Source organism: Perca fluviatilis, chromosome 1 (assembly GCF_010015445.1).
Source record: "Perca fluviatilis chromosome 1, GENO_Pfluv_1.0, whole genome shotgun sequence".
NCBI classification, from domain to species: domain Eukaryota; kingdom Metazoa; phylum Chordata; class Actinopteri; order Perciformes; family Percidae; genus Perca; species Perca fluviatilis.
Window position 1 is genome coordinate 20,975,075 of NC_053112.1, and position 22,594 is coordinate 20,997,668.

The following is a 22,594-nucleotide window of genomic DNA, read 5'->3' on the forward strand; positions in this document are numbered from 1 at the left end:
GCCAGGAAGAGAGTGGGCCATGGGGATCAGGCCCCCGGTGGCTGCTGCCTTTTTCTTCAAGTATCAGCTAGCGAGCAGCCAGCCACCAACCCTGTTGTGACATTGTGAGCCAGTCCACGGCGCTGAGGTTTGCGCTGGCTCTGGTCCGTCTGCGTTCTCCTCCTGACGAAATAGCTAGGAACGCAGCCGTGCAATAGAAAGTTAGCCTGGGAACCAGACAAAATCTGCCGACCTCAAGTTTTATTTGCTTTGGCAGATGCTGGCGATGCCAGGCTACTAGCTAGTTGCTTTAGTCTGAATCTGTGAGATAGCCATGCCCCCTTCATTTGAATAGGCTATAAGAAATGAGAGTGAAATAAATAAAAGCAGTCGTTTAAAAATAGTTCTTATTTAAAATAAAAACCTATATATGTATTGCCTTGTTTATTTATTTCAGGATGTATTTCACAGGCATACTGTATTTGTTTATAGAATTTTGAATAAAATGGCATTCCATACTTACCAGCAAAAAGTAGGCTTTTATAACGCCTGCCTAAAATATTCTGTGGGGGTCCTCAGTGGGTCTTTTAGGCGCCTCGGACAGCTGTTTGTATCTCTCCTCTGATTGGCCCCCTACTCGTTTCGTTCCTTGACAAGCAAAATAAGTGCTGCTAGGCTGAGTTTGGTCGTAAGAAAAAAGCACCGTACATTATAAACATGAACATCCCGAAGATGACTGAGGAACGACCTGAAAGATCCGATGGGAAGATTGTGAAAATGGAGGTTGACTACAGTTCAACTGTAGACCAGCGTCTCCCGGAATGCGAAAAAATGGCTAAAGTAAGTCTGAAAGAGGCCACAGCCGGCTGAGTCATGGTGCATCAGTATCATTGCGTTAGCATCCAAGCTAACATCGACTTTTTTGTCACCAACCGTAAACTCCTATAACTAATGTAGCTAGTAAGCGTAAATTACTCAAAAATGATGGATTTTTTAACGTTCACATATTTTAGTTACCCGTTTACTGTCGCATATACTTAACGTTACGTATTTGCTATTATGCTCGCTAGTATGCTAACGTTAGTCTTAGCGGTCTAAGCATTGGCAACATCTTAAGCTAACTTGCTAGGCAGGCAAAGTGCCTTTAATTTTGTGTAAGTCCAAAAACATTAACATTTGTCGTAAGTAATTTCGTGGTACTAACGCTAAGCTTGTGTGTTTTTCTGTTGCAGGAGGGCAAGCTGCAGGAGGCCATTGAGAGCTTGTTGTCATTGGAGAAGCAAACCAGAACGGTTGGTTTTGTACATTAACGTCAAAATTGGTCCAATTCAGAGCACATCTTAATCTTGGTCTCTGCTGGGACTGATCTAAGCAGGGTACATTGTTTTAACTTAGAAATATGAGGGCACACAGTCACCCATAGCAGTGACAGTTGGCTAGGAAGGGTTCTCAGCATTCCGGAAAACATTGAATTCTGGAGTGCTGCTTTCCTGCCATTAAAAATGTAGCTAGTTAGATTTTTTTTTTTGTGATACTCATTTCCTAGAACTCAATGTTAAGAAAACTAAAGAATTAGTAATTTATTACAGGAGAAATAAGACGACAACTGAGGCAGTGGAAATTAAAGGATCAGAAATAGAAAGAGTGAACACATACAAGTATTTGGGCATTGTTTTTAATAATAGGCTAACATGGACAGATCATGTTGACTTACTGATGAAAAAATTAAGTCCACGGGTATACTGTATAAGGAAGTTGCAGTCCTTTAAGGTGAATACAGATGTGGTGAGAATGTTTTTTATGTCAGTTATATGTAGTGTTTGGAGCTACTGTGTGGTGGGTTGGGGAGGGGGGAATGCTGGGATAACCGAGAAGGCCAGGATTGATAGAGTGACTAAAAGGGCTGGAAAAATGGTAGGAGAGTTAAATACAGTGGATCAAGTATATGAAGACCGTCTGGCAAAAATGACACAGAAAATAACGAGGGAACCGGGTCACCCTCTTCATGATAATCTGACTGGTAGGGTTATAGAACGTAGTGGTAGGCTAAGGCCTCCCGTGACACGAACTAAGCGGTATGCTCTCTCTTTTATACCTCAGGCTATCAGACAGCACAACAAGCACTTTAAACGTAAATTTTTATAAATATTGTATTGTATTTATTGTATTGTATTAGGCGGGTGTGAGCACTGTAATTTCCATTTTTATGGATGAAATAAACTTGACTTTGACTTTGAAAATTGACCACAGTAACCAATGTCCTGAAAAGCAAGTTTCTAGGAACCCTGATGCATGGCGTTGAGTAGAAACATAGCCTAGCACAGGGGTGTCAAACTCAATTTCACTAAGGGCCACACTGAAAAATGAGAATCATATCAAGTATAGTTTATTGACATGCTCTTATTTAAAAAAGTAAAACATTTTTGACTGTATTCTTCTGCTTTGAGTGTTGTGTAATTTTTGGTTTGGGGCACAACTAGACGAGCCAAAATGTATTATGAACCTAAATTGATATGCAGCCCGAGTTTGACACATGTGGTCTACAACTTGGATTTCTCTTGATAAATTAACTTTGCTTGGTCCTCGGCATAAAAAAAATAATTAAGAGTAGTTGTGTTCATGAAATTATTTATTTATGTGTACATTTTAGTCCTTTTTTACTTATCTGCCTTCAACCCCTGCTCAGGCATCAGACATGGTGTCCACCTCCAGAATCCTTGTGGCTGTGGTCCAGATGTGTTATGAAGCCAAGGACTGGGATGCCCTGAATGAAAACATCATGTTGCTCACCAAAAGAAGGAGTCAGCTGAAACAGGTCAGATGCTTCTTTTTCCCTGATGGCTCTTTTCTACCACTGCAAACAGTCTTACAGTATAAGTGCAACCATCTAAAAAAATAATTTCTTTGTGCCCCCAAAAGTAATTTTGCAAGCAGCACTAATGACTAATCAAATTGCCCAAATACGAACACTGTTTGTTCTCAAGATATCGATCACACCTTGTACACACTGCAATATTCACACCGTCATATAGTTTGAAGCCTTGAATTCCTGTTTTGAAATGATCTCCCCTGAATGACAAGCTGTAATTAGGACTAAATCTATTCTTGTTCTGCTTTGTCTTATCAGGCTGTTGCCAAGATGGTGCAAGAATGTTACAAGTATGTGGATTCTGTGACTGACCAGGCCATCAAACTGAGACTCATCGACACACTTCGCACCGTGACTGCTGGCAAGGTCTGAAATGTGCTTATGTGTGTTAAAACAGAGCTGTATACTGGAGACAAAATGAAAGTTGTGTAGATTTAAGCAGTTGTTAAATTAAAGGGAAACTATGGCCATTTTCAAAACTTATACATGTTATTCCTATGGTACTTCCTTTGGACAGTATTTCTCCCAAATCCAAAAAGCAGTGCCAGAACTCAAATTTGTGATGTCATTAAGTATAAAGTCTGGAACTGCTCTCTAGACAATGAATTGGGGAAAGCTGTTATAGATCACAATGATCACCCAGGAGACTGTTCTGATGATAAATAGAATTTATTAATTTATTTTATTTTCAGGTTTATTTAACAGGGACAATGCACACTAATAATACATAAAGAAAATGTACAGTGTGCCAGAATTAGCCAAAAGGCTATTTTACATCTGCTGTCCCTGGACAGATCATACAATGTCACACCTAAAAAGATAAAAGGATTATAAAAGTACATAGAAGTTTAGTCCAATACAAGTAAAATTGACTAGAAATGTAAAAAGAAATGATCAAGCATAAAATAGAATAAAGCTCATTTGGGTAAAAAAAGAGAGAAGAAAAATCAGTCTCTCATTCATTGCCCATGGAGCAGCTCCAGACTTTATTCTTGATGACCTCACACGTTAACAGCTTACTTCTCTGGTTTCTGGCTTTGAGAGTATCTCATGTTCACAGATTTTGATTGAACTTTCCTAGGCCATGAAAATAACATATATTGGAATTCTTAATTTAGGGGCGCGGAATCAGAAATCATTATGGACTATTGTTATTACGATATCTGCGTCTAAAACATTGGAACATCCAGAGCAGAAGATAGATAGATAGATAGATAGATAGATAGATAGATAGATAGATAGATACATAGATAGATAGATAGATAGATAGATAACACTTAAAAAGCGTAAAGACTAAACTTCCTAAAGAGTTCCACTGGGGACCAATTACAATCATTAGATCTGAGAAAAGTCATTTAGTTTTTTTGCTGCCAGTTCACGTTGATTTTACGTTCATTTGGCATATGTGGTGCACAAAACGGCATGGGTGCTGTGCCTAAGCCTTGTAATGGTGGGATAAACCCTGAAATTGATTTACAATAGGAACTGTTCTAGTATAAGCATTAAAACAGGGACCTAATGTCCATTAGATAACCATTCCACTTAAGACATAATCTCCTCATCACTAATCATGTCCACCTCACAGATATATGTAGAGATTGAGCGTGCGAGGCTGACGAAGACCTTGGCCAATATCAAGGAGCAGAGTGGAGAGATCAAAGAGGCAGCTTCCATTCTTCAGGAGTTGCAGGTAGGGGGCTCATGGCCTTCATTTTCTTGCTTTTAGGATGAAGAAACATCTGTACTTGTTGTGGAAATATTCACACATTTATGTTTTGGGTTTGAAAGAATTTGGTTTTTGGGGTTAGTCTTTGTCACCACATTTCTATAGGGGGACATTACACAAACTAAGTGAAAAGGGAGTTTAATGGCTTGCTGTTTTGGAAATTGATTAAAAAAAAATATTGTTTTTCTCCGGCTCAGGTGGAGACATATGGCTCCATGGAGAAAAAGGAGAAGGTGGAGTTTATCTTGGAACAGATGAGGCTTTGCATTGCTGTTAAAGATTACATTCGCACCCAGATCATCAGCAAGAAGATAAACACCAAATTTTTCCAAGAGGAGGGCAACGAGGTAAGAGACAGAGGCCAGGAATTGAGCGTTAACAAAGTACTGCAATATGTTGTTGGCTTGACAGCGACTGATGATGAAAAGCATTTGGTGACTGGCCCTGCGTGTTCGCTTTTCCAACACTTTGTTGGTGGATTTGAACTGAGTTGGTTGGTATAACACTAACTTTTCCCCTTTGTCTGATGACATCTCAGGAGTCCAAGCTGAAGTACTACAACCTGATGATTCAGGTAGACCAGCACGAGGGCTCCTACCTGTCTATCTGCAAACACTACCGGGCTATCTATGACACACCCTGTATTTTGGAGGACAGCAGCAAGTGGCAACAGGTACATGGGCTTTCTCTCAAGGCCACAGTATACTATTACATAGTATTAAACATGTAGTCAATGAGAAAGTGTGCTTGTTTTTTACTAGTGTCTGGAATTCACACTGCTGAAATTTCCTTTTTTTGATAAATGGTTATGATAAAATGTAATGCAGCAACAAAAGGAATTGTGCTGTACCATTTTCCTTTCTGTTTTCCTGCCATAGTGCTGGAGCACAGTACCATGGTTAAAGAAGAAACAATATGTTTGGAAATACAATAAATGACTGTACCAACCCTGAATTAATAAGCGTAAACTCTCTCACTCTTTAGTAAGGAGCGGTTTGCCTTTTAGTACTGAAATCTAGATTTTTGCACAAACAGTGCTCATGGTGGGATTTTTCATAAGGACATTCCTCTGAGCACATACCCAGGATGTGAACATCATCCTTTTGATCAATGCTTTTTTTTTCTATGAACAATGACTATCGCAGCATAGTTTGCTGGTGGGTCCCCCTCCACCCAGGGATCAATAAAGTATTTCTGATTCTAAAAAGACAACGCTATATATCTAATTTAAAACTTGACTTTGTGTGTTGCTATAAAAGCCATGAGTGCATTTGTATTTCAGGCCCTGAAGAGTGTGGTGCTGTACGTGATTCTTTCCCCTTACGACAATGAGCAGTCAGACCTCGTGCACAGAATCAGTGAGGACAAGAAACTGGAAGAAATCCCTAAATACAAGTAAGACATACTTTGTGCTCTTCTGCCTGTTGGCTTTACCATACATTTAACGGTCCTCTGACCTGATATGACGTGGGTCCAAATTTCTCAATGGAGTATAAATGTACAGTAATTACAGCACTTTTACACACCATTACGTGAGAGCATTTTGCTACTATGAATGGACAGAGGTGTGTTACCAGGAGAAAAACAAACGTAAATCTTTAAAAAGTAAAGGCCATCTGAATCAACAACCAACTGTACAGCATTAGTCTGTGTTTGCAGATGTTGAAATGTGGCCAGCAACTGAATTTCCTGACACATGTATGCAGCACGTAGAAAGTGACACATTTGCCTAACTTTTGTGTGAAAAGAGGCTGCTGTGTGTTTCCTACTCCGGGGCAATGATCATAGCCACTTTCATGTATACTGACATCACATGCAAACACTATAGCCAGGTGTGGACAGAGGGGATTTTCACTGTATTCCTCCCCCATTTCTAGGGACCTTTTGAAACAGTTCACGACTATGGAGCTGATGCGCTGGTCTTCCCTGGTGGAGGATTATGGGAAAGAGCTGAGAGAGGGCTCACCTGATAGCCCTGCCACAGATGTCTTCTCTTATTCAGAAGAGGGGGAGAAAAGGTGGAAGGACCTGAAGAACAGAGTGGTGGAGCACGTAAGTCCCACAGTCAAGTGTATGCTCTTCTCATTTGGAGCTGATGCATACATATTTAGAAGAATTTTGTTTTGTTTTTTTGTTTTTTATGCTTGACAGCAGGGGGACATCTAATCAAATACATTTCCTAAAGCATCTCAACTGCCTTGCTGTCCCAAACAGGGCTGGCATGTTCAATCCAATAATTAATGATCAAGAAGCATCTTATCGTGACAAATATTGGCCATGGAAAATGCACTAGATGTTATTAAACAGTCTTTCTTTTTTTATTTGGCTGGGCAAAAATGTGGGGACGTTTTGAGTTAAAGTGATGAGCATTCATGGAAAGTGAGGCCGTATATTGCATGAAAATCTTGAAACTACATTTACATTGACATTCAAAGTAGAACTGTCTAATTTAAACCTTCCTTGAGCATACAGCGAATAAGGGGATTCAAGCTCAAAACGCTATATTAAAACCCAAAAGATGTATTCCTATCCATTTAAGTGGCTATGAGTAAATGGGGTAAAATTACTAGAGAGCAGTAAAAGGGCCCTGCAAGCAAAACGGAAAAAAATTATGGATGTGATATTGAAGCAGATTGAGTGGCTATACTGGAAACTGTTATGTGCGATTGGTAATGGATGGTTGGATTTCACTCATGCATATTTGTTTTCAGCCATTAGTGTTGGTGTGACCTGAGAATCCTTTCTATTTAAACCTTACAACACTTATTATATAATATTCTGCTGCAGATATATATGAATTAAATTGTCCTTTCCCCCCTTAGAACATCAGAATAATGGCCAAATATTACACCCGAATCACAATGAAGAGGATGGCTGGACTCCTTGACCTCTCTATTGATGTAAGTAACAGCCTTACTAATTATCTTAATTAATGCAGCCAGTATGACAGCAGTTAGTAGTTGCTTTTAGGTTTGGGTAAGGAAATTAATCCTCAGGATTTGGTATCCTGAAAGACTAACATGATCTCTGTCTGCTCAAATATTTTGTCAGGAATCGGAGGAGTTCCTCTCCAGCCTAGTTGTAAACAAGACCATCTATGCAAAGGTCGACCGGCTGGCTGGCATCATCAACTTTCAGAGGCCTAAAGACCCCAACGACCTGCTCAACGACTGGTCGCACAAACTCAACTCTCTCATGTCTCTGGTCAACAAGACCACACATCTCATTGCCAAGGAGGAGATGATCCACAACCTGCAGTGAAACTAGCTCATAGTGCATTATTTCATGTTTTGGTTCATATTTGTTTTGTTTTTCCTTTCCGTGGGAATGTTTTTGAATATACAGTATATTGGCGGACTGTGAATGCAGCGTAATTACAATGTCATTTAATTGGAGTTAAATCTGCAGCACATGCGCAACAACTGTTCATTTTTTACTATCCAGTAAAACCTTGACAATAAACCCATGAGCACCTCCCTACTTTGTACCCCTCTGTCAGTGACTGGATCTCTAAATATGCTTCCCATTTGCATTGAATGGATTATACACTGTGGTTTAAGTTGTTGCTGTATGAAAACATGGCTATAAAGTATTTTAAATGTATCCTTAGCAATGTAGACAATAAACCCCTTTCATTTGGTTAACATTTTGTATGTAGGTTTTATACAGTATATAACCTTAAATGGCATACATTCCAATATGACACATGTTAAAGGGATAGTTTAGCTTTTATGAAGTGGTCCCTTTGCACAGCTTACATAGATTCTGTGCCTGTCCTTGCATCTGCTTCTCCAAACTGAAGGCATGCCGACTGTCATCTACTGAAGGTAATACACTGACTATGGTTAAGGACCTCATACAACCCCTGTTTGGTTTTTATAAACATCCATGTGTATTCTGTATAAAGTTTTAGAAAATACAAGTGGAAAAAACTATCAGATTGCTGTTAATTCACGTAATTAGACCTGGAGAAGGAAAAACATCTTCCTTAGTTTTGTTCATCTAAAATCAAGACACCTGACATGGTAAATCAAGATTTGTCAAGTTCATGCAAGGTGTTTTGCAAGTTTTAATCAAATACAATTCAAGAGTATTGACAATCAGACTTTTACTTATATGCTGTTACTAATCTTGACCAATGTTACATGTCTGGTTAGCGTAGTCATTTTCATACGAAAAAATAACTCAAACTAATTTTTTTGGTTAAGTAGAAGACAGGACAACAGTTTCAGAATTCCAACTCCGAACCGCAGGGCCTTGAACTCCCATTGACTGAGTCTGCCCCTAACGCTTTAATTTTCCTCTATCCACCTTAGAAATGCCCTGCTATCAAAATTTCTGGTTAAAGTTTAAACAAAGGTTACCCCTCAAATGCCAGTGAATTAGGAGCACCCACTGTAACTGACTTTGTTGCGGTGTACAGGGTAGAGGAATTATAGCGTGCACTCTGTAGGACAGTTTGACTACTACCTACAGACAGTTGACAAACTAAAGAAAATTTCTGAATAAATGTGAAGGAAATACAGATGCTTCCATTTGTAAAATGGATATCAAGGAGCATTGAAGCTATTCTGACAGCTTGTGGTGGCCTAAGACCTTGCTGTAGGTGTTGGTGTTTTCTTTAATTTGGCAGCCACCTGCACATTTACAGTGTACAGCCCTACATAATGCATAACCCCCTTTACAGTCTATGGCATAACCTCATGCCTGACTGACCTGCCCCCTTCCCACTTTGCAGCCAGAATGACTAGCAGCTCCAATAGTGGTCACACATAAGGTCATGCACCACATGAAATTCTATTTTAGTCGATAAATATTAGCCTACACATTATGTTATCTAGAATGGATAACCAAGGTTGAGGCTATAAACTAAACACAGTGGTGTTGTGTTTGGTTACATTTATATAGATATATCATATTTAAGTGAAACCAAAACAAAAATAAACTATTTAGATTTACATGGAAACCCCTACTTTATCAACTAGATCAACACGGCACGAAATGGCATCACTAGTTTGACCTTTTTTGTTTGAGCGAGCTTGCTCTGATATATATATATTTCTTACTATTTAGTTATTATTAGAATATGTTGGTATTTTTAAATTGCATGTAGCATTTAGGACAATCTCAGCCTCAACATTTGAGTGGCTCTTCCAGAAACTCTCCAGATAAAATACAAACTCATACTGCTGATGGCATCCCATATACAGTTTAATAAGCCTGATAATAAATAGCCCCGGATAACAAAAGCAAAGACAGTCAGCAGCATAATTCCCTTTGGTTATTTGGCATGTTTTGAATCAAAAACAAAAGATTTTGCCCCAGGATATATTGCCTCTTTTTTTTTTTTTTATCATGCCAACATAAGCCAAAGTAGTTTGCAAATGTGTGTTCACAGCAAAAATGTCACATCTGTGTTTTTAATGCCTTTCATATATATATAAACAAGTTAAGTTATGAAGTGTTTTTTATTATTATTTTATTGTCCCAGTTGTACAGCCTATGGGCAATTCTAAAATGTCACATTTAAACTTCTATTTGTTCATACATTTAAGAGTAATTTTGTTAGAATTAACAGTAAATGGTAACCCTAAGTTATATGTTTGAAATGAATAAAATCAAAAGAATTTTAAGACAAACGCTTTTTTGACAAGGAATATCTCTGTCTTGAGAGGCCACACACAAACACGCAGTCACACACAGTCCTCTCAACCTTCAGATCAGTGCATTCCCACTATGCTTTGCGATGGTCTGACAAGTGGATCCAAGATGGCGTAGAAAGTAAAGCTAGGTAAGTGTTGACTTCCCATTTTCAGCCCTTTCAGTTGTCTTTTTCATCGCAAAGCCACTGGCACGAATACCCTTCACAAATCATTATGATAATGACGAATGCTTTGAGTTCATGCAAGGAGTACAACACGATGTCATATCAATTATATGCGCCTAAACACCGTAGCAAAATTACAGGCCCCAACCCGTTTTGTTTCGGCGAACCAAGCTAGCTAGCTAGCTAGCTTGCTTGCTTGCTTGCTTGCTAGCTTGCTAATATTAACAAACCAGCCAGCTATTCTTGTTGTGAGCTTGCCAGTTTGGTGCCAAGAAAGGCCGTGTTTTGGCTAGCAAGCTAGCTGTACTGTGCGCATACTCTGGTTAGTGGCAACACTGTTTATCCTGTGCAAACGCAAACGGCAAGTTAACCAACATTGTGGGGACATTTTTCAGGGCTTTGTAACGCTGCCGTCATCGCTCTGACTTGCAACAGTCATGACAAGTTCACTAGACAAACAACAGCTAGCTAAAACTCTACCTGCTGAAAGACGAAACAAGTCATTTCCAACGTTTGTGTTTATTAGTGTCTGCTCTCTTGATGTCTAATAATTGAATTCGATTGAAAATGTGCAAGTTTTATAGCCGTGTTTTCTACACATTACTGCTAACGATAACGTAACTGTCAAGCCAAATAACGTCATAATGTCAGGATGAAAGCAATCGGTGTTATTTTACAACTATCCTCAGCTATACAATTAGCTTTCTTCTCCATTGTAATGTTACTGTAGTCGAAACAGTAGCCTCTGTAGTAGGATCCCACGACTGGACACTAAAAACAAGGCAGGTGTCCACCCACTGTATCCCGCCAAACTATTTGTTGATGCCTCTGAATTGGCTGGCTTGCAAGCACTAACATTAGGTAACAGTTATTCTTACTGTTACCAATAAAAGTGTAAAACGCGGCATAGGTTTTTAAAATAAGCTCTCATAATTGGAGAACGTCCTGTGGATCAGTCCTATGTTTCCCTTTCCCAGCAACATACCTTTTGTCTGCTAACCCAAGCAACTTTCCACCCTCATTTTGCATGCCTCATACTGTACAACATTTGCTAACTAGATTCTGACGATTATATGTTGTCCCTCAATGTTGTATAGAAACATTAGAATGTCTTAGTTGCCACTATGGCAATAATGGCAAAAACGCGACTGCCTCTTTATGTGGTGCATGTTTTTAAACTATGGTTTTGACATTAATCAAATACAATCTGTGGAAACAGCTATGTGTTATTATGTAATAGTGTTGCAGCGATATACAGTTTTATGGTATATTGTAGTATGAAAATTGATGGTTATCATTCCATGTACATTTGCCTATCTACAGTATTGAAAAAAGGAAGACTTTTTACACATACTAACATTTAAAAATGGTTTCAAGTTTTAATTATAATTTTTAAATTTAGAAGTTTGTTCAACCCCAAAAAAAACTCTGTTCTCATGCCTTCAAGGGTCATTGCAACTGTTAATAATAATAATAATTATAATTGTGTAATACCGTATACTGTGAAACCGTGACATATTCTGCGACGTTACCGTACCTTCAAAAATCTCATACCGTTGCAACCCTGTTGCGATATGGGTGCTGCAACATTATTTGTCATAATTGGCCAGTGGATTAGGGCTGCACAATATATTGATTTTTATTTTTTAATTTTTTTATCATTGCAATATCAAGTGGCGCAATAAACACATCGTGAAAGGCTGCAACATATCGTGGAAGACACTCAGAGATTTTTTGTGTTGGTTGAAAGAAAAGATCAGTAGAAAACTGCACATTAAAATGTCACTGTCATTCTTTTTTTAGTGGTGCCTTTTATATTCAATTCAATGTTCAATTTGTTCAACAAAAGAATGTTAGAAATGATTTCCTTTTGTTTTAAATTCATTAAGCAATTTGTTGTATTTTAGAAGAATACCGAAAACAGCAGAAATGCAGAGCTGAGTACAGTTTAATATGTTTATTTGTCACAAGTAATATTGTAATCGTGATATTCAACGTTATTGCATATTTTCCTCATATTGTGCAGCCCTAATGTGCATATAGTATACAAGCATACATTTTCATACAGCCTACTCAGAAGATATAGTATTCTTCCTCATCTGAATGTTTTCATTTTTTGAGGAAGTGAACTTTGCGGCAGTTCACTTTTTTTTTCTTGTGGAAAAGATGACATTGTGGAGAGAGCTGTGATATATTGTCAGATAGTGTACATGACACACTGAAGTGTTTGTTGTTTAGGACACGCATTTGTCCATGTTAAATTTGCACAAACCTATAGTGTCTGTCTGAGAAGATGGAGATGGGTGTGCTGTCGTTAGCAACTTTGGAAAATATTGCATGTGTTGGAAAAGTTTACATTGTTAGCCTCAGTGTTAATTCCGTGTGAAATAAAGTTAAACCTATGATAAATGCTATACGTCAACTCTAACTTCAGATTTAATATGTGTCATGTGTGCACCTAACATGTACTGTACATTAGCTAGAGAATCTGTCTGTATGTTATAGGGCTGTCCCAAACGATTATTTTTTAAATGATTAATCTAGCGATTATTTTTTTGCATTAGTCGACTAATCTAACGATTCATTTTTCAATTAGCAATTATTTTCCCATTGCTCAATTATTAACAATTTGCACAAAACTAATTTCAATAAGGTTCAAGTCTCTATTTATTAAAATTGTTTAACACTGCACTGTTCATGTAAAATTAATTTGTAGTGCAACCTGAAGCCAGATGTAGGCTATCAATCCAACAACAAAATAAAGTCACTTTCAGGAGGAATACAAAAATAAAAACTTAAACAGAGCAAGTGCAATAGAGTAGCCTGTGTTTTTTTTTTTTTAATGATTATTTTTGGGGGCTTTTCCCTTTTTATTAGATTGTGGATAGACAGGAAATTGGGGAGAGAGAGAGAGGGGATAACACGCAGAAAAGGGCCACAGGTCGTATTCGAACCCGGGCCGCTGCAAAGGACTCCTAATAAATCCATCATAAGGCAAGTTGTAGGGTGTCTAATATAACAGTCTGTAATTTATTGGGTCACTCATGATGATGGTAAACCAAAAAAATGTGCTCAGTGCTGTACCTTTTTCTCTACGTGTTGTTGAACTTGCGAGGAATCCATACTTGCGCTGTTGCTGGAGGCAGCCTAGAGCTCTACGCGTGACGCGGCGACGCAAATTATTTGTGTCAACGCATTTACGTAATCGATTACGTCGCTGAATCGTCCCAGCCTTAGTATGTTATGGTTCTCAGAGACAAGAACTGGCCGGTCAGGCATTGCCAGGGCTTGAGCAGCTGCTACAAGCATAGTTGCCTGTTGCTGGATATTCAAGAAGTAACTATCGTACTGCAGTGTTAATATGCTCTTTATTACAAAATTACGCCAACATGGCAGGTCTAATTAGTTTTTCCTTCTTCTCGCATAGTCAGTTGGGGCACATGAAATGCCCAATCATGAAATTGTTTATGAAATGCCAGTTTTTTACCAGGATGTGACATTATCTGTTATTTGATGATTTCGTGATACTGCTAATGCAGCTTTAACATACAGTAGCTGTCTGCTGTCTCACTTTCAAGGACTAGCTGTTACAAATAAACCCAAAATTACTGAGCCTCAGGGCACACATTCACTGTTCCCTTTGAGCCAGTCATAATCAAAAGCTGAATTCCAGGCTGTGGTGAGGGCCAGGATGGAAATCAGCATCAGCAAATTGTTGTGGAATTTTAATTAGCAACCACACGTTTGTTTTGCCAGCCATCTTTGCACATAATAACTATAATGCTGCTTTGATAAAAGGTGTTTTTCTGCCAGCCTGAGATAAGCTGCAATGCCAATGGTGAAACGAGTAAGGTTGAAATCGGACCAAAAATTACTAAGTTATTGGCCAAGGTTGAGCTTTTGCTTCCCTGGTGTTCCCCAACAGATATGTGCTGGTTGGTGTGAAGGTCTTGTAATCTCAGTCTGAGGTTTAGATTATCATTCTGTAGTCCAGCTGCTTTTTGTTTCTTAGCTAGCCTTTGTGTTGTCCTTCCGGATCAAAAAAATTAACACTTTGACACTTTTGTCACTAAGTTTTCCGCGAACGGGTTTTTTTTCAACGTTTTTGTAGCATATTGTTTTTACATTTTTGGCGTTTTTTTTTTTTTTCCTTACAACTTATTATCACTAGTTTTACACTCATTTTTGGAATTCATGGTCAATACACCTCATTTAGCCCATGTGAAATTACATCTAACTTTTGAGTTAAAAAAGCAGAAAGTGTGAATCATTTTGACTAATATTAAAGATCAAAGGAAGTATGTTGATGGATAATCACAGACTGTCAAAGTGAAGTCTTTCTTTGAATAATTCTATAAAATTAAATAAAACACCAAAAATTCAATAAAAGTAGTAAACTGATCCTTAATTTTACTTGTGAAGAGCATTTAATGGAACCTTCCTTGTTACTTTTGGCCGATTTGGTTGAAAGAAACCCAAATGTTCTAATATAGAAACTTTGAAAACGGGTCAAATTTGACCCGAAGACAACAGGAGGGCTAGGCATTAAAGAAATGTTGCTGGGGCCACAGAGACTTGAGGTGGGCATTGTAAAGTATACTGCTATGATAATTATCTTGCATCAACTATTGGTTATCCCAAGGCCCTGACATACCAAGCACGGCAAAGAACTAGTGGTGACAAAGCCCGACTAGAATATAATGCAGAAAGGGAAGGGTCGGCCGATTCCAATGTCCAGCCGATGCATCCCTTAAAATAATTTATTTAATAGTTTAGTAGTTCAGTTTCAGAAGGAACATTCAAAAGTTAGCCTGACATGCCAGACCCACATCGAGATGTTGGGTCTGGGAACTCACCATTGGCAGGGCTCAATCCGAGGGGCGGGATAAACGGTTGTCTTTCAAATTCCCTCTGCACGCAGTAGGATAGCGCTACAACCAGGCAGAGCAACGGAGAAGGTATCCGGTCGGCAAAACTCTGAACACATGACTTCAGTGCCGTTCTTTGCTCTTTTCTCAAAGAATAGCTTAACTGCAAGTCTTCCAGAGTCACGGCCAAAACCGATTCGGAAGACCGCTGTTCGCCAGCAGCAGCCATCTTCTTTGTTTACAAGTAGCATGAAATTCACGCGTAATCGTAACTCTGCCGTCATTATGTTAAGCCCGCCCACCGACTCTATACGTGATGTGATTGGCCCGACTGGAGTTTGGCTTTTCCAGCTCGCAAGCTAATGGAGACTTGCTAGACCCCCTGGCTGCAAATTACATTTGCTGCCGATATGCTGCGTCTAGATTTCTAGGCTATTCAAAAGTCATTTTTGGCCAGTTTTGACAGCTCTGTGTATTGGAATAATCAGATAAGATGAAGATGAAACATGAGAAGAGCCTTCTGCATGTTCTCTGTTGACTTCAGTCATTTGCTTGCTTTCCTCACTTCCTTTTTCTTTTGTCTTACAAAAATTTGCTTAAACTGAATAGCCAATCAAATGAATTCCTCTCACCGACAGCTTTGACGCCAATGTTAAATCGTCCAAAACGAGGACCGACTAGTAGCAACGGTGTGTGACACGCCGCACCAAGTTAGACGGGCGGCCGTCGATCTCCTTGGTGTGTCAGGGGCAGGCCTTTGAACTCGGTATTTAAAAAAATAAATAAATAATAAAAAATAAAGGGGGACACATCCCCTTTCTGATCCAGGTCATATGTGAATTGCCATGACCAGGGATCAACCTGTGTTGACTGGCTTGGTTTGAATTGACAAAAGGAGCGTTAAACACAGGTCAGATAACCCTGGTCCGACTCCGGTTGAACATGGTGTAAAAGAGGCAATAGTTGGCGTTGACCGTTTGGCTTTGTGGCACAGCACGCCCATTGCCTTCTGCATACTGTCCAGCATCACATTCTGCATTATCAATCATGTTAATGCCCTTAGCCTAAGCAGTCACATGACGCCAGACAGTTGACTCCACTGTTGTTGCTTTGGAGCTTGAGATGATAAAAAAAAAATTTCTCCCATAATGCTTTAGCAGTGTTTCCTCTAGGATTTTTTTTAGCAGTGGGGGCAGATCTGTCGGAAATGTATATGTGTAATAACTTTGCTTAATAAAAAAATACAATCCTGCTGGTACCTGACTTTTCCTAAAATAGTCTGTATTTTCATTTAAAATAGTTTTTACTGTACATTACACAAAAGGCAAAGAAAATACAATCACTTTGACCTATTTTGGCCATACACTGTCATATTGACCGCTCGGATTTTCGCGGTTTTGTTTTTAATCTTTTGCGTGGTTGAAGATGCATCTTGGTTGCTTAGTAATAATCATAGCCTCTGTCAGAGAAACGTAACTAGCGGTCTCGAGTAACAAGTGTGGGCAATGCATCACCGATGGGCCGAAGGCAAAGCCAGAGTCGGTAACGTAGGCTACGGCGTGGATGGTTCTGAATCGGAAGAAAAGCACCGGGCGATCGTTCTGTGAAAGGCGCAGTAGGCGCAATACGTAACGTCGTAGCGTTACGCGGTTCATATAACTTTATACATGCTACAACTGGCTGGAATCATTGCACACAGCTGAGAGCGGAGTTTATGGAGGAAAAAAAGGGCAGCGGCGCACGGTCCGAGCTGCGCTGCGCACCGCAGCAGACACCAAATCGGAGGCAGTGCCTGCCAGGTTAGGTTAGGTTATAAATGTTCAAATAGCATACTTTTAATTGTTATTTGGCTGTGAATTATGTTGAATGAATTTCCCCCAATATGTTTCATGAATGTATAAAATAATCACGGTTTAGCCTACTAGGCCTATGCCATGATATGATATCAAGGGCGTTGTATTGAATCAACAGCCACGTGCAATTAAGCTAGCAGGTGAAGGTGAAACAAAAATGTGCGAGAACTATAGACTAAGACAGGCTTAAATGAACTGACAATATAAGTTATACGACTTACAGTTGTCAAGAATGCACACATGCCATCTCAACCGGGTCCTCCGGACAGCCTGTCTCTTTTTTCTTTCTCCCTTTTCTCTGAGTGGCGCGCGTGCCCACTCGCGTTGTGAAGCGCGTGTCTGCGCTATTCTCCGTCGACACGCTCTTTACAATCACTGCTGATAGACGGCTTTTTGTATATATATTTCTGATACCGTGGCGGGAGAAATCTAACCGTGGCGGACTGCCACTTGCCAATCAACATAGAGGAAACACTAGCTTTAGGCTTCTCATGTGATCATTGCTTTCCCAGCTAGTTGCAAATGTATTTGAATGTACACCGTGTGAGCAGAGGCCCAGAATATAAGGTATGTAGGTAGGCCTGTCACGATAACAAATTTTGCTGGACGATAAATTGTCCCAGAAATTATTGCGATAAACGATGATAATGTCGTTGAGAGACCATTTGCATCTAATATAATGATAATGCCATAATAATGCAGGTACACCTTTTCAAAGATCAATACACTTTTATTCTCCACCTGCAGGTTGTCGGCTGTGTGGTTCGGAATGAAAGGGAGAAAGCAGGACGCCGAGTAACACGGTTGATATCGCTCATATACTTTCTTTTTTTGACGGCGCCTTAACTGCAAAGTGCTGCGGGAAACCCTGCTCCAACTCTCAACTAGCGTTTTCTGTCTCTCTCCGCCTGGAGTCCCGCCCCCACACAAAGACCATGCGACTGACAAGAGGGTTCACTCCTCGTTACGCTAAGGAACCGAGAGTGGTCCTCCAGTCTCTTTGGAAGACGAGAAAAACAAACAAGCATGCAAATGGAAATTATCGCGGCCCGGAAAAATTATCGAGCTCATTTTTTTTATCGTGCGATTGATTTATTGACTATCGTGACAGGCCTATATGTAGGAGCCACTCTTACTCCGGATTTCCACTGAATGCAGAACGGCTGCGGGAACGGCTCCGCTGCGTGTGGGCTCCGTGCTCCACCGGATTTGTTGCGGCACGGCTGCGGCCATGACTGACAGCTGTAGTCACGAGGACCCACGAGATCTCGCGAATTCACGAAGAATGGAACCACAAAACCAACAACCGTTTGTTTCCATCCAGAGGAGTAGAGGGGAAACCACTCTGTGCTGTGTTTTCAAGGTGTAGTGCAGGGTATATTCGGGTGTATTTTATTTAGAAAATTAACCAGATGTTTATTTTGTTTCTGTGCTCGACTTCCTGTCCCGCACTATCTGTCGTGTGCTGAAATGCTGCGGAGCTCTCCGGAGTCCGGCAAAAATAGAAGCTCTGCGTATCTGTACTGGAGTCGGAACGCAGTCGTTCCGCAGTCAGTGGAAATACACACGTTGACTTTAATGGCAACCTAATGACTCCGCCGCCGTTCCGGAGCGGATCCGCAGCCGTTACGCAGCCGGTGGAAATTGGGGGTTAGAGCCTCATCCTCTTTCTGTTGACTTAATGACACAGATCAACCACATGAGGACATGACTCTTGGTGAGCAGACATCCCCTCCATCCACAAAACACCATTCCGTTTGTGTAAAAAAATAAGGGCCGTTTCTCAGAGCTCAATAAGATGTCTTCTTGTTTTGACGTCTTGCAATGTGTCTCAGAGAGTCGCATGTAATAAGTAAGAGTGCAGCAGGGAGAAAAATCAATTTTTTAAAATTTAAGATTTTAGTTAGCAACTGGTCAAGTTGAGTCATTGTTCATGTGGCAGATTCTGCTCATCATGTTCTTAAATGGTCTCAAGGGACTCAGAGAAAGTATTATCAAATTATATTTGAGGCAGGTCTGACTTGGTCCTGCCTGATTCATGTAGTGACTTTCGTTTTAATGTCTTGGGAGGGCGTTTATACCAAAGTGAGTGGTGGCATTTTGAATGGAAATTAGGTTTATGTTTGACATTAAAACTTTTAAATACCAAAATCATACATGTACATATAACACAAAATATTCAAATTTGACGTGTATTGCATGTGGAATAGGGCTGGGCGATATGGCCTAAAAATAAAATCCCCGATTTTTTTCAAAAAGAATTCGATTTAAGATTTTTTTTTTTCTCCCTCTACTTAAAATCAATCTGCAGATGACAGAAATTGTTCAAAACAAGTTTTATTTTGTTTTGACTCATACACACACACACATGGGGCATGTATACCATTATGTTTATTCATGCCAATTTTGTGGAAATATAAATTAGTTTGAGTGTTTTCCCTACCAGCTTTTTTTTTTTTTGGGGGGGGGAGGGGCTATATATTCAACAACAACAAAACGGATGCGTGAGATAAAGCTGTTTTCACACATAGGCCTACAGGTAATTCACTTCTCGTTCCTCGCTAAAAGTTCAAATCATTTCAACGTTATTGTGCAGCCTTGCCCCTATCTTCACCTGTTGCTGAGTAACGTACGTTAACATCCCATGGTCTCTTGAATGTAGCATACCTATAGCAAGCTCCTTCGTAGCGATAAAAACAAACGTCGAAGCAGAGCTCCGTGCTACAAAGCGGCGATTGCAAGTTGTTTAAGCCGCTACAGACCTCCGTCACAGCTCGGTCGTATCAGCAGCATTTAGTAGATGCGTTGAGCCGCAACAGAGTTCTTCAACACCGCCTCTGGTGCTCCGCATGGTGCTCCTTCAGGTCAGCTGTAGCTGGTTGTTCAGGTATCCCAGAATAGGTTATTGTCAGCCGGGGACAGTGCACCGCCAGCTGCCGGTCATTTCAGCAGAGATTACGGATAAGTAAGTAATGAAACGACGGGTTAAGAAAATAATTAATGTTAGTCCCTGTCGCTGCCATGTTGTTTGTGTCTCACAACAGATGATATTATTCCTTTCTTGGGAACAAACTTCCCACTCTCACCGGTAGCCATGTTGTCACTTGCTGTTGCTGTTTCGTGTGTGCTATGATGATGTTGTTGTCGCTTGCCATACTGCTATGTGAAACTAACGCTACGGAAGCTCCGGGGAGCCAAAAATGTGCCATTACACAAAAACTCTTATTTACTTATTTTTTAAATCGCCCGCAACAAAAAATTCTAATTAATTCATTTAATTGATTTTTCGCCCAGGCCTAATGTGGAAGTAATTTCTTGCCCTTTCAAGTAAGCATGCAGCGATTTTCACTATTATCCGCGCTTTGAAACGTCAACGTTAATTAATTGTAAAGGCTCCGCTACACCGAGTGTTAACTGACTGCAAGTTATGTTTACAGTGTGTGCAGTTGTTATTAAACCTCCTTGACAACTAGAGATGTACCGATACCAGTATCGGTATCGGCTCCGATACTGCCTAAAACGCTGGTATCGGTATCGGGAAGTACTGGAGATTATGCACCGATCCGATACCACGTAATGAAGCCCTAAAGAAAATCTACATTAAAGTAGTTTATTTATGTTCTTTTTCATTATAACTATAAAAGAAAGTTCTGGGGCATTCCTTATTTGCGTTTGTTCATGTTTCACAAAGAGTTTAACCTGAGCCAGACCGACAACAAAGAAAGAAATCATATCACATCCATACAGAGATAGTAGTATACAGATGTTAAAACATAATGAAATATATGACACGCTGGTATCGGATCGGTACTCGGTATCGGCCGATACGCAAGTTCAGGTATCGGAATCGGTATCGGGAAGCAAAAAAGTGGTATCGGACCATCTCTATTGACAACATAAACGTTTGCGTTTGCGCACACACACGGCACATCCTGTGGTGGGATAACTTACTGCTGCAATTTCTTTAACGTTACATAAAGTTAGCAAACTCCAGGAAAACCTAAAGCCAGCCCCTGACCTCACAACAGCTGCAGCTGCATCAGGGAATTCAATCCAAGTTGGTAAGCTTGCTAGCGACTTTATTTTTAACGTTGTTTTTAAGTGTTTGTTAGCTAACGTTAGCCTGTTTAATTAAGTTAACAGCTAACGAGTCAGGAGCCGGCGTTTGCATTTACAGCGAGTGCACTGATGTTGCTTTACAGCTCAAACATGTCACTGACGTTAACACTAAACGTTACTTACTTTCTCTTCTTCGTCCCCTGTGGGACATAAGGCTGCAAAGAGATCTCTCCATCGCATGTATTCCTTGGCAACATGCTGCGCATCTCCCTGTGACAGGTGCATCTTGTCTTGCAGCTCCTTCAACTTTAGACACACCAGCTAGCAGGGCCAAAAAGGGCAAACTTCTTCTTTGTTTATGGTGTGACTGATTCATCTCTAGTCTCTAATCTTTTCAGATGAATTTAAATAAAAAGGTTGACGATTCAGACTGATCTCATGAAATTGCATATGTATGACACGCCAATTCGTATGCCATTATTGGCATGTTATCAAAACGCATACTCGCTTTTTAGCGTGTTTATCAACGCCGTTTGGCCTCCATTGACATACACAGTGTTGTATAAAGTACTAGGAAGCAATACTTGAGTAAAAGTACAAGTATCGTACTAGAAAAAGACTTTGGTAGAAGTGAAAGTTACCTTTTAGAATATTACTTAAGGAAAAGTCTTAAAGTATCTGATATATACTGTACTTAAGTATCAAAAGTAATTTTCTGATATTTAATGTACGCAGGGCTCAACAAAAAAAAAAAATCCCCACTGGCCCCCGGGGCCAGTAGATCAGAGTTTTGCTGGCCCCTTCTACATTTTTACTGGCCCTGAAAGAAATATCATAGGTGTGATTGGGAAAGGACAAAAAAGCAGGAAAATATACGCCGCACCTATGCTTTAGAAAATGGTTCTAACCCAGCTAGCCACTGCCACTGGATGTTGTGCCATTAGCAGCAAAGCTAGACCAGGGGTCATCAACTACATTTTACCAAGGGCCAGAATTGTTTTAAGCAGACACTCCAGGGGCCGGACTTTCAAATAAAGAAAATAAAATTATACCTAATACCATCATCTTGTTTGATATTTTCACTTTCTTACTAAATTAATGCTTTATTTTTTACATTAGTAAGCAAACCCCTAAAAACATGGAAAATCCATAATGATAACTAGATAGCCTACTTAACTAGAAAATGATCTCAGATTAGTCCTGTATGCCTAATTTGAAATAAGACAATTATGTCAAGAATGAAGAACGTGTCATTCACGTGCATATTAAGTAGCCACATGTATTTGTTTTGGTCTTAAAATACATGTTTCCAAAGGCAGCAATACATAATACATTAAAATCTGGAGTGTATATGTGATTTCATTCATCAGCAGTGAAATTAATTAATGCATAATAATCGTGATTATTTTTCTG

At 39.7% G+C, this 22,594-nt stretch overlaps 2 protein-coding genes across 3 annotated transcripts in view; both read left to right on the forward strand.

Annotated features, from left to right (window-relative positions):
- Window positions 1-586: 586 nt before the first annotated feature.
- Window positions 587-8,218, forward strand: psmd12 (proteasome 26S subunit, non-ATPase 12). Its single transcript, XM_039812567.1, has 11 exons — window positions 587-819; window positions 1,212-1,271; window positions 2,666-2,794; window positions 3,107-3,214; window positions 4,434-4,538; window positions 4,772-4,921; window positions 5,113-5,247; window positions 5,857-5,969; window positions 6,452-6,626; window positions 7,397-7,474; window positions 7,626-8,218. Exons 1-11 carry the CDS (start codon window positions 697-699, stop codon window positions 7,833-7,835), a joined length of 1,386 nt encoding a protein of 461 aa, XP_039668501.1. The 5' UTR covers window positions 587-696; the 3' UTR covers window positions 7,836-8,218.
- Window positions 8,219-10,262: 2,044 nt separating this feature from the next.
- Window positions 10,263-22,594, forward strand: part of helz (helicase with zinc finger) — a 71,128-nt gene continuing 58,796 nt past the window's right edge. For both annotated transcript variants that reach the window (XM_039790629.1, XM_039790710.1), the window contains exon 1: window positions 10,263-10,365. The gene's annotated coding sequence lies outside the window, so the exon portion shown is untranslated. The remainder of the gene's footprint in view (window positions 10,366-22,594) is intronic.

What these genes read in the sequence shown, in the direction of transcription:
- psmd12 (XM_039812567.1), top strand. Translation starts at nt 697, where the DNA reads ATGAACATCCCGAAGATGACTGAGGAACGACCTGAAAGATCCGATGGG. An exon ending in GAAGAAATCCCTAAATACAA is followed by an intron (nt 5,970 to 6,451) that starts GTAAGACATACT and finishes CCCCATTTCTAG; the next exon opens with GGACCTTTTGAAACAGTTCA. An exon ending in AGAACAGAGTGGTGGAGCAC is followed by an intron (nt 6,627 to 7,396) that starts GTAAGTCCCACA and finishes TTCCCCCCTTAG; the next exon opens with AACATCAGAATAATGGCCAA.